Below are 13,358 nucleotides of genomic sequence, written 5' to 3'. Positions count from 1 at the left end.
TTGCTCTCCTGAAGGATGTGCTCAGACAGGGACCATCTTGGAGAACAGCTCTAGCTGCCACTTTTGTGATGGTCACACTGTGTTTTGCATGATCTGTTGTTTTGTATCTACATAGGAGGCAGCTGCTCTTGCATAGAGGATAGGTGAGGGAACTGTTGGGAGTTCTTGGGTTCTTCTCTTAGCTCTGCCAAGCAGCCTGTGGTGCCAGAAAAGTGACCTCGTGTTTTCTTCCAAATTGCAATGTATGCATTTGTTTCTGTCTACTTGTGGAGATCCAATCTAAGCACCTTCCAAAAGCCCTGCAGACTGCTAAGGTGAAAAGATTCATGAAAATTTCTCCAGTTCTTTCTGCAACATCAGTAATGAGGTGGAAACACTGCACTCAGGTTTTAACAATGTCTATTTTAAACTGGCTGTTAGAGAAAGGAAGATGCAAGACTGCCTGGAATTGCTGTCTTGCAGTTCTGACCACAGATCAGTAATGCCATTTAAGTTGCGTATTTGTTGGGCCAGCAAACAGGAGCTGTTATTTTTTTGTTGGTAAATTCCCCAGTGGAACACAGCAGGCAGGGTCACTCTCTTGGATTCAGGAGGATACAAGAGATGATGGGGCAGGTTATTGAAAGCTCAATAACTAAGCCAGGACCAGTGCCTGGGGCTCATGGGAAGACACCACATAATTATTTGAGGCAACTGCTGCCTACAGACTTCAGCCTGTTCTTAAATTCCTGTGTTGCTTCCTTGCTGCAAAACCAAATACTGGTGGTTCAAGTCCCTTCCTCTAACATTAAGAGAATGGAGGAAGACAATGACCCCCAAAGACCTGCCTGTTCTTGAAACTGCATTTTTTTTTCTGTTAGCACCAAGAGTGTTGAAGAACTAGATGGTCCTACATGTGACAGTGCTCTTGCTATTACACTTCTGTTCTTCTCTGAGGATTTCCAGAACAGCTATCTTATCTCTCTGCCAGCTTAAAGTAATTCTCCGCATTTTTCAGTATGATTTGTCTCTGGAAATTGGCACAACACACCATTGGTACTGTCCAATGCCAATTTTAGACATGAAGGTCTTTCTTCAGTTGCCCGAGTCGTAGCAGAAAATAAACAGGACCTGTTTGTGTACTGCTGCGGCCATGTCCATAAGGCTCCTGCATGCTCTTCTGAGGCAGTGTTGAAGTTGTCAGATTGATTGTTGCATTTGGAAGTTTCAGTTGCCTTTGGAAGAGGTACAGCAATATGGCATATGGTATCGAATTGAGAAATTTGACTGTTTTGAATAAATGTGAATGGTGTTACAGACCAAGCCAAAGGAAAGAAAATTAAATACTGTTTAAGGGCTTAGTATGTTCCTCTCCATCACGCACTGCTAAAAGGCTGCAGGCTAAAGCTATGAGCTGTCAGGTGATCCGAGGTGTATTCAGTTCTCCAGTCAGCTGGACAGGCTGCTTCAGCTAGAAACACGCTGGTTTTGTCACCATTGTCTGTGTTTAGAAGTGCTTTCTTGGAAGCCATCACACTAGGAAAGAGGTGGTTTCTTTCACTGCCTCTCTAAGAAAGATTTACATCATTTTTCTAGTACCCAGCTACTTGCAAAGAAAATACTGCAATGCTTGGGAGTGAGCTGGAGATAGCACAGAGCTCCTTGTCTTGGGGTTTTGTTTGAGACTCTGGAGCCTATGTGGAAGCTGAAAGAAAACACAAAAGTGGGCAGTGACAGATACTGAAATGGTGGAGATACTAGACAGAAAGATACATGGAGCTTTTGTCAAACCACTGGACCAGACTTCAATATTTGAGTACATGGTAAAAATTTATAGAAATTTAAGTAAAATGGAAAATGATTACCATTGCTGCTCTGAGGTGTTGCTTTCTAAGGGGTATTTTGCACATTTTTATTTGAAGTACTTTACCAGCTGGATGAGTCCAAATAGTTTTACTGTTCCAAAACTAAATGAGGTACCTTCCAGTTTTGTTCAAAAGAGCACTCAGGTGCATATTGAAAGGGTAGTATTTTTGGAACACACAGTTTTAAGCTCTGCCATCACCAAGCATAAATCACAAGTTTTTCTTCAAGGAAACTTGAAATACCATCTGAAATGCATGTTCTGTTTTTTTGGTCTTATTTAATACATACATGATCACATGTAATCTGGCAAGATTTATTTTGGTTCTCACCTGTGTGCCTGCTGTGTGGCAAAGAACTAGAACTGTCATGGAAAATCTGTTCACGTACCTGCAGTGGAATTAAATGTGACTTGCATTCAGTGCTCATTAAGTGGACAAAGCTGTGGAAGCCTGCTCTGCTTGACTGACAGCTTACTTGTGATAATTTCCATTCAGAGAATCTGATGGCAGGTCATGGTATCACCTGAAGGTTGTAGCTTCTGTGGTGGAATTGACTTCACAGCTTGTCTGACTGGTTACATCTCATTGTGATATCCAGAATTACAGTTCATAGAAAGATGGCCTACAGCAACGATTTTCTAGCTCTGGAGTAAAGGACAAAGCTACTAGAAAGGACTGTGGTAGAGATTTTACTGCTTCTCTTTTCCAGGTATAAAGAGAAGATTTCCCATGCATTTTTGTAGGGCTTTTGATTCACTCAGCAATAGTGCTAATTTTTAGTAGTATAACAAAACTAATCTGGAAAAAGTTTCAAAAAAAGTCATCTCCCTCCTGCTATGAGAAAGTTCACAAACTAAATCTGTCAAACTGATATATATGTCTCTTCTCTTTTTGGAGTCCTCAGGACCAGTGAGCAGGCAGTGCTGGGAAGTAACAGGTTTTGAGCAGTCCTGACATTTCCAATCTACATTTCCTTCCAAATGAACTGTAAGGAGAAGGAAAAATACTATCTCTGGCTGCTGCAAGCTGTTCAGCATGAATAGTGTGTGACTCTTTGGGCTCAATGCCAGAAGTAGAACTGTTGGGAGTTGCTCTTTGCACGTATTACTGGGACTGCCACTTATAAAACATGAGGCAGGTGATCTCTAGGTGGGCTAGTATAATGAAAGTACAGATGACAACTTAAAGGGGGAAAATACAAATAAATGAGATTTGAAAAAAAAAGAGCTTAGTAGCAGAGAGCAGGAATGCCTGATGGACTTTCTCATACTCATGTGCCTCAAAATACTAAATCTGACAGTACAGGTTGAAGCTGTTGCTCAGTATTCCTCAAAATTGTCACCTCTGTTCCAGCTCTGGTGTGACAACCATTAGGCTGTCAGCTGCAACACAGTGGTTCTCTGGAATGCTGTTTCACTATCCATCTCCCTCCTTGTTTTACCGAAGGCAGGCAGTTCTTCACAGAAAGTAATCCCTCACTTAAATGCAGCCAGAATAATTGCACCTGGAGTGGGTAAGCAGGCTAAGTTATGATCATTTTGATGATGTTAATGCAGGTCAGACAATTACTCCTGACTCGAGGGCTCCCTTAATAATTTTTCTGTCTTGCACAAAGGGAAACATACAGAATAAATATAGCCCCATTCTCCATATAGCCCCCTTCTTCCTGAAGGGACCTTGAAAGGACCTGAAAGAGCTGCTGATAGTGGATGACTGCCCAGTGAAGGTATTTTGTTTGTACAAGTGGAAACTAAATGGACTGTCCTTTTGTCAAAGTCACCTTCTTGTAAGTGGTAAGTAAGACCTTTCATAAAGGGGATTGGTACCAAGAATGCAAGTACAGCTTCTGCAGTATTTTAAAAGATGCTTAGTCTAGTGCATAGCATATGTGGGAAGCAATTACTTTGTCTCTCCAGTTTGCTCATGTGTCCTGTCCCACTAACCATGAAGAAAAGAGTTTGAAAGAAAGGGGCAGTTATTAGCAAAAGAAAATAGGTATTTCCGGGTTTAGTTATTAATGGATAATGTATTCATTCTTTCTTGAATGTGAGTGTACAGAACTAACATACAGGAAAAATGTGACTATATCCTCCTTTCAGTGCTGAAAAGGACTTCACTTTTCTTCCCCAGTTCTTGCTCTTCATTTCCTCTTTTAAGGTTTAGCAGATGCAGTACTTTCCTCTCTCCACTGGGCTTTCTTCTCCAAGTTTATGTTTGTAAGAGTTTCATGTCTTTTTACAGCCTACAATGTAATAAGATCATCAGTTATCACCTGAAGGACCACAGAATTGAAACTTGAATTGATAGCTTACAAAATATCTGGTCTATCCTTACCGAGGCACAGTTCTGTCAGCAGTAATGCCAGGAAGCAAGAAGGGTAAAATAAAATATCCAGAAACTATTTTGGCTGAAAGTAATTACTTCTCTGGGAATAAATTAAAGCCTTTTGTTAAGGCACTAGAAGATACATTCTGTGCTTCTGGTCAGTATTTAATACTAATCTCCAATCTTCACAAGTCAGAGGTACTAGAAACAAAAGTTAAACAGAATCACAGAATCCTCTGAAATGGAAGGGATCCCCAAGGACCATCGAGTCCAACTCTTTAGTGAATGGCTGGCCCATCCAGGGATCAAACCTGTGACCTTGGCGTTATTTGCACCATGTCTAACCAACTGAGCTCATCTCAGGAAACATAAATAGTTTCAGCGTCTTTGAAAACAAGGTTTCCAGAGTAGCTGTCCTCACTTCCTGGTGTTTGCATTCATATTACTCCAGTACAGAGGAAAATGTTCTGGGAATTGTCAGTGTTTGATCTCTTCTGCTAAAGCCAGAGAAAAATCTTTGCCCTGTTTAATTTAGAGTGCTGCATCCTTTTCATTTTCATAGACAATTGCAGATAGAAATGTCATTTGACATTCAGCAATTCACAGTACTGGGATTGAGACTGTCATAGTTTTAATGTTTCTTTAGAACACTTAGCAGTCCATAGAAACAAGATCTGAACACTGTCATCAGAAGAACTGCTTCAGAGAAAGGCAGCATACAAGGAAGGTTCTTCTGTGCATGCAGATGGTTTAAGCTCAGAGGTTTTTTTTTCTTTTAAAGGAAGCACATGCAATCTTAACAGTGACATCACCCTTTTCCAATGGGAATTAGTCAATGGGGGTCACTTCTGGGGAACTAGGAGGACTTAAAATTTTTGTTCAGTGATAAAATGAAAAAAACAAAAAAACAAAGCCCCAAAGCAAGACAGTACTAAAAATCCATAGAGGAAGCGAGAAGTTTATGTGAAGATTGATTTGCACTCATCAGCCAAAAATCTGTGCTTACCTGCTTCCCTCTAATCACCATGATGATGCATCCCACTATTGTCAAGGCAATCATTACATAGCTGAACTTCACACGCAGTGTGGTCTTTGCTGCTCTGATTGTTTCAATCCTCAAGAAATAAGAATAAAAGAACAGACTCATTATCAGAGACCCAAGTAAATCACTTGACTAATTGTTTAATTTTTCCTAGCATGCTAATGCTAATAGTACTTGGCTCTTTTCACAAAAAAAGTTTTACAAGATGGGAAACACTGATCCCAGCTACCCTGGGACATACTTGGTCACAAAGACATTCCTCTCAAAGCTGGAAACAAACTCAGCTTTTTTATCTTTGGTTACTTCATTGTTAAGAGACAGTAATGCCTTTGCAGACCACTTGACTGCAATGCAAATGAGGAAGGCTGCAGCATTTCAGTATGTATGTTCATCATGGAAAGAACAGGAAAAAGAGAGGGTTTACTAATGCAATGTTTTTCTTACTGTTAACTCCCTCTGTGCTCACTACCATCTTCCAATATCTGCAAAGCCAGGGAAAACTCCATACTATAACTGTGATGTATTTAGCATTGTAAAATGTGCGTTTTTCTCTCAATAACAGAAGTATGGTACAAACCATTTGTGAGCAAGAATAACATACAGTGTTTAACAGCTGGGATTTTCTTGGGCTGAGGGAAGCCATTTCTACTGCCTGAACTTCAGAATAGTTTCGTTTATGATACAGTCTATTTTCCAGCAAGGCATCTTCCTCTGCTACAGGATTTGACAGATGATACACTGGCTGCTGAGTACGGTACTCAAAAATTCTGAATAGGACTTGGTAAAAGACCAGTGGTTAGCACTTCCCTCCCGGTAAATAGTCTTCAAGTAATCTGTTTTCCTAAGAAACTAAATAGGTGTGGAGGAACATAAGCTTTCCACCATCAGCTCTGGACAGAGGAACCCTTTAAATCTTTTTTTCTTTTTTCCTCCGTAATTTCAGGGGGCTTACCTAGCCACACCAGTAGCTATACTACTCCTTTGGGAAACCTGTTGCCTAGTCTGCTGTTATCATTAAAAACCAGAAGTCTTCCACAAGAAGAGTAGCGGTTATTAACACCTTCCAGCTGTACATGTGAAGAGTTAAAAGAAAAGACCATTTATTTTAAGTTGGGTTAAACTCTGAAGATCATTCTACCCAAATGACATATTGGTTACAACAAATTTTAAGTTGGTGTTAGAGCAAAGCGAGAAGGGCCAAGGAAGTGTTAATGCTTTTTGGATGTGCTTCCCACAATAACCAAAGACCTACAGCCTATATATTTAATTCTCCTTGCAGAATTTAGAGCAGGTGACTCCCTTCTCAAGGAGGTCTCATATTCTCACTGATCAAATTTGGCACGTTATAAAGTTCCAGAAGACTTGAAAAGCATCAACAGTGCATGGTGAAAAGAATAAATACATCACACTAGGTAATTATACCCCAAAACTAACACGGAGAATGGATTTAATGGAACTGGGAAATTATTACTGTACACAAACATGAGTGAATGTGGAATCTTTTACTACATTTTGACCCTTATACTTGGAAGAAAAAAAAGATACTTAAGGATCCACAATAGTTCAACGTGGTAAATCACATAGGACCTGAGAGCTGAAAAGAGTTTTGCTCTTGTTTTTGTCAGAGTATTGATTCCATTGCAAGATTTCTGATCATAGGGAACAAACACATCCATCTACAGTGAAACTAATAGTTAATTTTAGCATCCAGGTTATTTGTTTCTGCTAATAATCTGCAATGAACGCCTTGAGTGCAAGCTGCAATTAAGCTGAAATGCACAGAAGTAGGATTAAAAAAAAACACTTTGCTAATTAATTTTGGAAGTACCTTAGATGTGTTAAGAATATCTGAGAGCAAAAGGTAGATATTTGAACACAATTTGCATTTTAAATCAAGTCAGTGGCTAAGATTAATATTTGTTTAATAAATGAGTTACTTCTGATCACCACATTTTACAAGATTACTGAGTTATATCACAAGCCCTTACAACCCACAATTAATCTCAGAACAAGAAAACAAGTTTTTCTGCTTTTATAGTTCTCAATTGTCTTCTCACATTTGGCTGAATTATTTGTCTAAATAAAAAGAATTCCCTATGCATTTGCACAAATGGTCAGCTTTTATCAGAATTTGGTTTGTCCTTTCAATAAACTACTGAAATCAATCACTGTTAACTTTGTGTTCTTAAAAACCCTCAAATATATGAAGTGATAATAAGTTTTAATAATTTACACCTGTATGTATTTCAAATGTAAATTTAAGAAAAACAATTCAACACAAAATTGAAGAATTCCATTTTAACAAAATTTATTCACTGTGATACATTGAGATACATGGGTGGATTTCCAATTCCCATGCAGTGCATCCAAAAAACCAGAAAATATTTAGAGGGCAGCTACATTGTTTTCTTACTCAAGTAGTGCAGGATTTACTGTATCTTTTTAATTTAAATAAATACTTATATTTAAAAGCATTATGAGCATGTTTTAAAGGATAACTATACTACTGCTATGAGTTTTTTTTAAACTGATAGTTGCTGGTTGTTGATAAGTTTGATCTTCATTTCAGATATGCAAACCAGAACATCCAGTTTTATTTTCTACTTTTCACACAGGACAAAGCATTGACATTTGGACTCCACCAGCAACAGGGGAAATTTTGACTATATATATTTTGTTAGGGAGCCCTTCCATCCACTGTTCCTTAGTTTAAATTCCAAAACTAAAGAAAGTAGGCCCATGCCCTCTAGATATTAATTAATAAATATTTTATATAAGATTTAATTATTTTATAGTATATCATGAAAGTTTTCCACAAGGGGAGGCTGACATATAAAGAAAAAAGCTCACACTAATGATTGAAAAAAGCATTTTAATTATAAGACAAGAATGAAAAATTGACTGATCTGTGATGTTTTTCTAATGAAACAATTGATAAATGCTGGTCATCCCTTTGCAAAACAAATCAAGAGGGCTATATTATCTCAGCAGAACAGAATTGCTTAGGTCATCTCATCTACAAGATGTTACACCAGACACAGCAGTGTAAGATTTTTCAGCTGTGCAAACCCATTCCATTTAAGAAGAGTTATTCTGGAGTTGCATTCAAGTAACTTATTCCAGCACAGACAAAGTCTCTTTTACAGCTTCAAAACTGACACTTACGAGACAGTCTCTGGTATGTCCTCTGGTTTCTTGAAATGGCCTGCCCACAACAAAAATCTTTTCTCCCAGTCTGTAGGCTTGTATCCAGGCACCTTCAAAGGGGATCGACCTAAAAAAACCCCAACAAAATGCACAAACAAAAACAAAAAAATACCACCAAAAACAATGGTCAGGAAAGCTGGATTGCCAGAGCTGTAACAAAACCAATTAGGGTGAGCAATGCAGAATTTTAAATATGATTGCTAGAGTTGGTTAGAGAACAACAATTGTATCACAGATTACCAACGTGGAAATATGCATTAAACTGAGGCCACGTAAAGAAAGCTAAATCTATCCCAAGACTTCTGTATTAGCATGTCTAAATTTGCAGAAGCTGCTCCAGCATCTAAACTTCCTAAAGTGCTGTGACATTATAGTTTTTCTATTACATTTAAATTAGTTTAAAAAAAAAGGAAATTAAATGGAACAGCTACAGAAAAGCCATTGTGCTGCACTGTCTGATCACAGAATGTTAACCTTTTCAGGCAGTGAAAGATTTTTATCTTATTGAAGGTACAAATAACAGATAACCATAGGACAAGATCAGACCCTTAATTTTCAGCTCAGTCTTTCAAACACCATATATAAAATATTCATAATGCAATAGAGGGAAGCTTTCATACATAAAATACCATTAAAATCTAGCAAAGGGCAAAGATAGACAGCTTTTTCCCTTTTTTTTTTCCTTTTAAACAATGGGAGGTATCCTATATGGATCTGTGCTCCCTCGTGGATTCATGAATTATCTAGGTAGTGGGGTGGACACACAGTTTGCTGACAATGCCAGGTTATTAAAAAACATGAGGGCTGACCCCAAAGAGCCACAGGGCTTCAGAATCCTGAGTCAATGAGATGGCCCGTGAGTGAAAGCCCTTGTATATTAACAGGAAGCAATTCCAGTTCACATACAAATGACAGACTCTAACCTAACTGTTATTAATTATTACCTGAGCCTGAGGAGTAAGTCCTTGGGGTTTCATAGTGGTTTTGGCAAGATGTTCAGTAATAGAAAGGCAAACAGCATAACTAGCAATGATTAAGAACACAGACAAACACAACAGCATTACTGTGCCATTGTATAAAACTGCAACTCCAGCATTTTGGAAAGCATGTGAAATACTGATCCCTCATCTCAGAGGGAGCTGAAATAGAACAGGCACAGGGAAAACTGGTAAGGACAACCACAGGTATAGAATGGCCACCATGTAAGAAACAGTGTCACAGACTGAGACCCTTTGGCCTGGAAAACCAGTAATTGAAGCTCTCCTCAGAACAAAAGAGCATTGTAAATGACATTGGGAGTGTGGGCTACAATGAACAGGCCCTGTTTTGGAAGGGGTACTGAATAAAGGAAAATCAGATTATAAAAAAGTACACATCGGGTTAAAAAAGGAATGCAAGACAGTACTTCTTTTTCTCACAGCATGGTTAAGCTGAGGAATTCCTTCCTGGAGAATGTGGATGCTAAAAATACATCCAGCTTCAAGAAATGGGGCAAGTTTATGAAGAAAAAAAAAAATCCACTGAGGACCATTAAACACAAAGATGCCACCTCTGGGACAGTATAGAGGAGGAACACTATGTTTGCTGTAGGTCACATTCCCATTAGTCTTCACAAAAACGTAAGGGATCTCCTTTACCAGGCACTAGTGGAAACATCACACTTTAAAGGAGACCTCTTGCCTTACCCAGTACAGCTGTGTTATGTTTTTAAAACAGAAGCATGCCAAATGCTTCACATCTGTGTGCTCCTTTTATCCTGCATCAGTGGGCCATAAGGGAACCTGTTATACAGGAAGTCTGGTTAGGGCACCATATCTGTCCCATATATAGTGAAAAAATGTTTCTGAGCTTTCCCTGACCAGCTCCACCCTTAAACATGAATCAAGGCAACAATTCAGACTCTCTTCTGCAAGGGCATGTTCAGTTTTGGGAACAGCTGGAGCTGGTTGCACTCTGAAAAACTGCAAAAGTATTTTAGCTCATACAATGTTCCTAAACATTAATAGTTTACACTGAGGCTGAACAGCCATTTCCAGAGCACAGCCGAAGAGCCTCAGTGTAGGAATGCACACAAGATAAGACACCAGTGACCTGCTACAAAGTGAAAGCTGTGTTATCGTCACAAGCAGAAATATTGACCCCTGGCTTTGTTAGAAAACAGGACTTTATTGCTACATGTAATGCTCAATTTTCCTGTCTACAGATCAAAACTCACTCTCACAAAATCAGGGACATCAGCATCTATGTCAGCCAAATTCCTGTTCAGATGACTGCAGCATGGATATCCGAGTATTCAGTGGCATAAAACATAGCAAGATCTTATAAAAAACTCTTACTCTTTGACTGAAGTTGACTTTCTTCCTGGGGTTTAATGCAAAGCCTTCTGCTTATCTTCAGATCCACTCCTTCAGTCATCCTTAGAATTGAAGGAATATTTCTTCCCAGCAGTTTAACAGCCCTATCTGGAAGAGAAAACAGGAAGCAAAGAGGTCGAATTTAACTCAGAGCTAGTAGAATACTAGCTTTTCAATGGAAATGTTTGGGTTTTTCTTTTAAACACAAGAGAAAAAAAGAAAGAAAAACAATAAGTACAAATGTAATACAAGGCAAGAAGTACCAGATTTAGTTGTAATACTCTATGAAATTAAAACTTGTCTATAAGCTATGTCTTAAGCTTGTCCATTAACTTTGATTAGAAAAATGAGAATGCAATTAACATAATTTAAAAAAAAAAGGAATACAAGATTACAGCCTACAAGCAATTTCTAAAACACAATGCATATCACAATTTCCAGAAATTCATCTATTCATATGCTTCAGGTACACTTTGGATGGTGCTATTTCTGGGACTGCACACCAGCATTCTACCAATCCTGTCATATCCCAAAAGCAATGCCAGAGTCAAGGAAAAAGACAAAGAAGCAGAATCTTGCTGTACAGAGAGAATAACTACTTTCTAATACATCAGAAGACGTCAGGGCACCTCTTATACAAGAACAGACTTTCTAAAAGGAGCTTCTAATTCATCAATATCATTTTAAAAATCTGGGAAAAAAAACCCAAACCAACACTGAAAGGCAAAAAGAGCACTTTTAAAAAAATAAAATGAGGGTTTTTTTTTTCCTCCTTTATGCTGTCTGAAGGTATCTCTCCTAAGAGAAACCGCTTTGGAGGCATAATGCATTCCCGCTCTGAAAAAATAAATCATTTACATTTACAGGCGACCGCCCCTAACGGAACCAGACCCTTTTCAAGGTCTTCAGATAAGGAAAATAAGAGGCACAACTCCGTTCCTGACACTGTATTTAACGCCAGCCCATCAGACGAGGCCGCTCACGCTCGCTTCGCCGCCCGCCCCGCCCGGCCCCGCTCCGCGCTCCCACCGCGCCGGGCCCGGCTCCGGCTCCGGCTCCGCGGGGGTCCCGGGGCAGGGGGGCGAGCCGGGGGCAGCCCGCCCGGCAAGCTGGAGCTCGGCCCCGGGGCAGTCCCTCACCTTCACCGGCCGCGGCCCCACATGGCGTGCCTCGGCCCTTGCTCGGCGGCCCTCAATGTCACCCGCCGTGGCCCGCCCCCGGACCCGCAGATTGGAGGGGACGCCGCCGCGGAGCGCTCGGGGCCGCCGTGGCACCGGCCCTCTGTGCGGGCGGCCGGAAGCTGTTGCCCGCAGCTGCGAGACGGAGGAAGGGTCGCGGGCTCGCCGCGGGTGGAGATGCCGGGCCGGGCGGCCGCTGCGCCAGGGGGCCGCGCTCCGGCGCAGTCCCGCCCCAGCTCGCCCGCCGCGTCATCCCGGCTGCCCGCCGGACTTCGGGCGCCGCGCGCCCTGGCCGATCCAGGGATGGCCGGCGCCCAGCGGGATAGCCGCGGGCTTGTGCGAGGACTTCCGCCGAGTTCCAGGTAACCCGCGCCGGGACGGAGGCGGGCGCTCCCGCCGCCGCCCCCGCCGCCCCCTCCCGCGCCGCCGCCCGCGCGCTCCCGCCCCCCCCGCCGCCGGCCCCGGGGCAGCGCGCGCCCCTGCGCGGGGCGGCGAGGTCACCCCATCCCCCGGCCGCCGGGATGCCCGACGCCCAGGGCGGCAGGGGTCCGGCCTTCCCCAGCCGCTGCCCTCACCCCTCCGGTAGGGGGCGGGTGGCGGGATGCCCCCCGCGCTGGGCCCCTTCCCGGGACGGAGCGCTCGCGGCTCGGGAGCCTCCGCGGCGGCTGGGAACTCCCGGGGGGCGCCTTCCCGTTCGTTTAAGTGAGCGTGAAGTACCACGCGTGTCTTCAGCGCTGCGAGCATGGCCCGGGGCGGTGGGGAGCGGTCTGTTTCTAGAACACAGAATCACAGAATATGCCTAGTTGGAAGGGACCCATCAGGATCATCGAGTCCAACTCCTGGCCCTGCACACAGGACACCCCAAGAGTCACACCACGTGCCTGAGAGCATTGTCCAAACACTTCTTGAACTCTGTCAGACTTGGTGCTGTGAGGACTTCCTGGGGAGCCTGTTCCAGTGCCCGGCCACCCTCTGGGTGGAGAACCTTTTCCTGATATCCAACTTAAACTTCTCCTGACTCAGCTTCATGCCCCCCAAGATAGTGGGAGTTTTTATTTGAAATTTGCAGTTTCAGTTCAGGTCGTGCCCAGATTCCTACCTGGAAGTGGAGATGGGGACTTGGGCTGGAGGGCTCTGCTCTCCAGCCTGTCCGTACTGCTGGCAGGGCCGGGGAGCTTTAGGGGGCATCAGTTACTCACCCCATCTCTGGCCTTTGCTGCCAAGGAAGCTCAGTGGTTTACAGCACATATTCCTGCATGCGGGAATTATTCCTGTGGTGCGTTTTTAACTCTGTAATGAATCCTACTTAGTTTTCTATTAAAAACCTTAATTATGTAATTTTTTTTTTAGTAAGTTTTTCTCAGAGATAGAACCATGTATCAAGCTATATATTTATTTTTTTTTTTAA

General features: G+C 42.1%; 1 protein-coding gene across 1 annotated transcript; it reads right to left on the bottom strand.

Moving 5' to 3' along the window:
• Positions 1-3,822: 3,822 nt before the first annotated feature.
• FAM162A (family with sequence similarity 162 member A) lies at positions 3,823-10,890 on the bottom strand (the record flags this gene model as incomplete). Its single annotated transcript, XM_018074543.1, has 4 exons — positions 3,823-4,086; positions 5,176-5,284; positions 8,377-8,485; positions 10,755-10,890. Coding segments are annotated over 4 exons (444 nt in total), but the record flags the coding sequence as incomplete, so codon positions are not given.
• Positions 10,891-13,358: the final 2,468 nt, after the last annotated feature.

The sequence above is a fragment of the Manacus vitellinus genome, unplaced genomic scaffold (assembly GCF_001715985.3).
Source record: "Manacus vitellinus isolate BGI_N305 unplaced genomic scaffold, ASM171598v3 scaffold_28_pilon, whole genome shotgun sequence".
In the NCBI taxonomy this organism is placed as follows: domain Eukaryota; kingdom Metazoa; phylum Chordata; class Aves; order Passeriformes; family Pipridae; genus Manacus; species Manacus vitellinus.
This window is presented reverse-complemented; position numbering and strand designations above follow the sequence as displayed.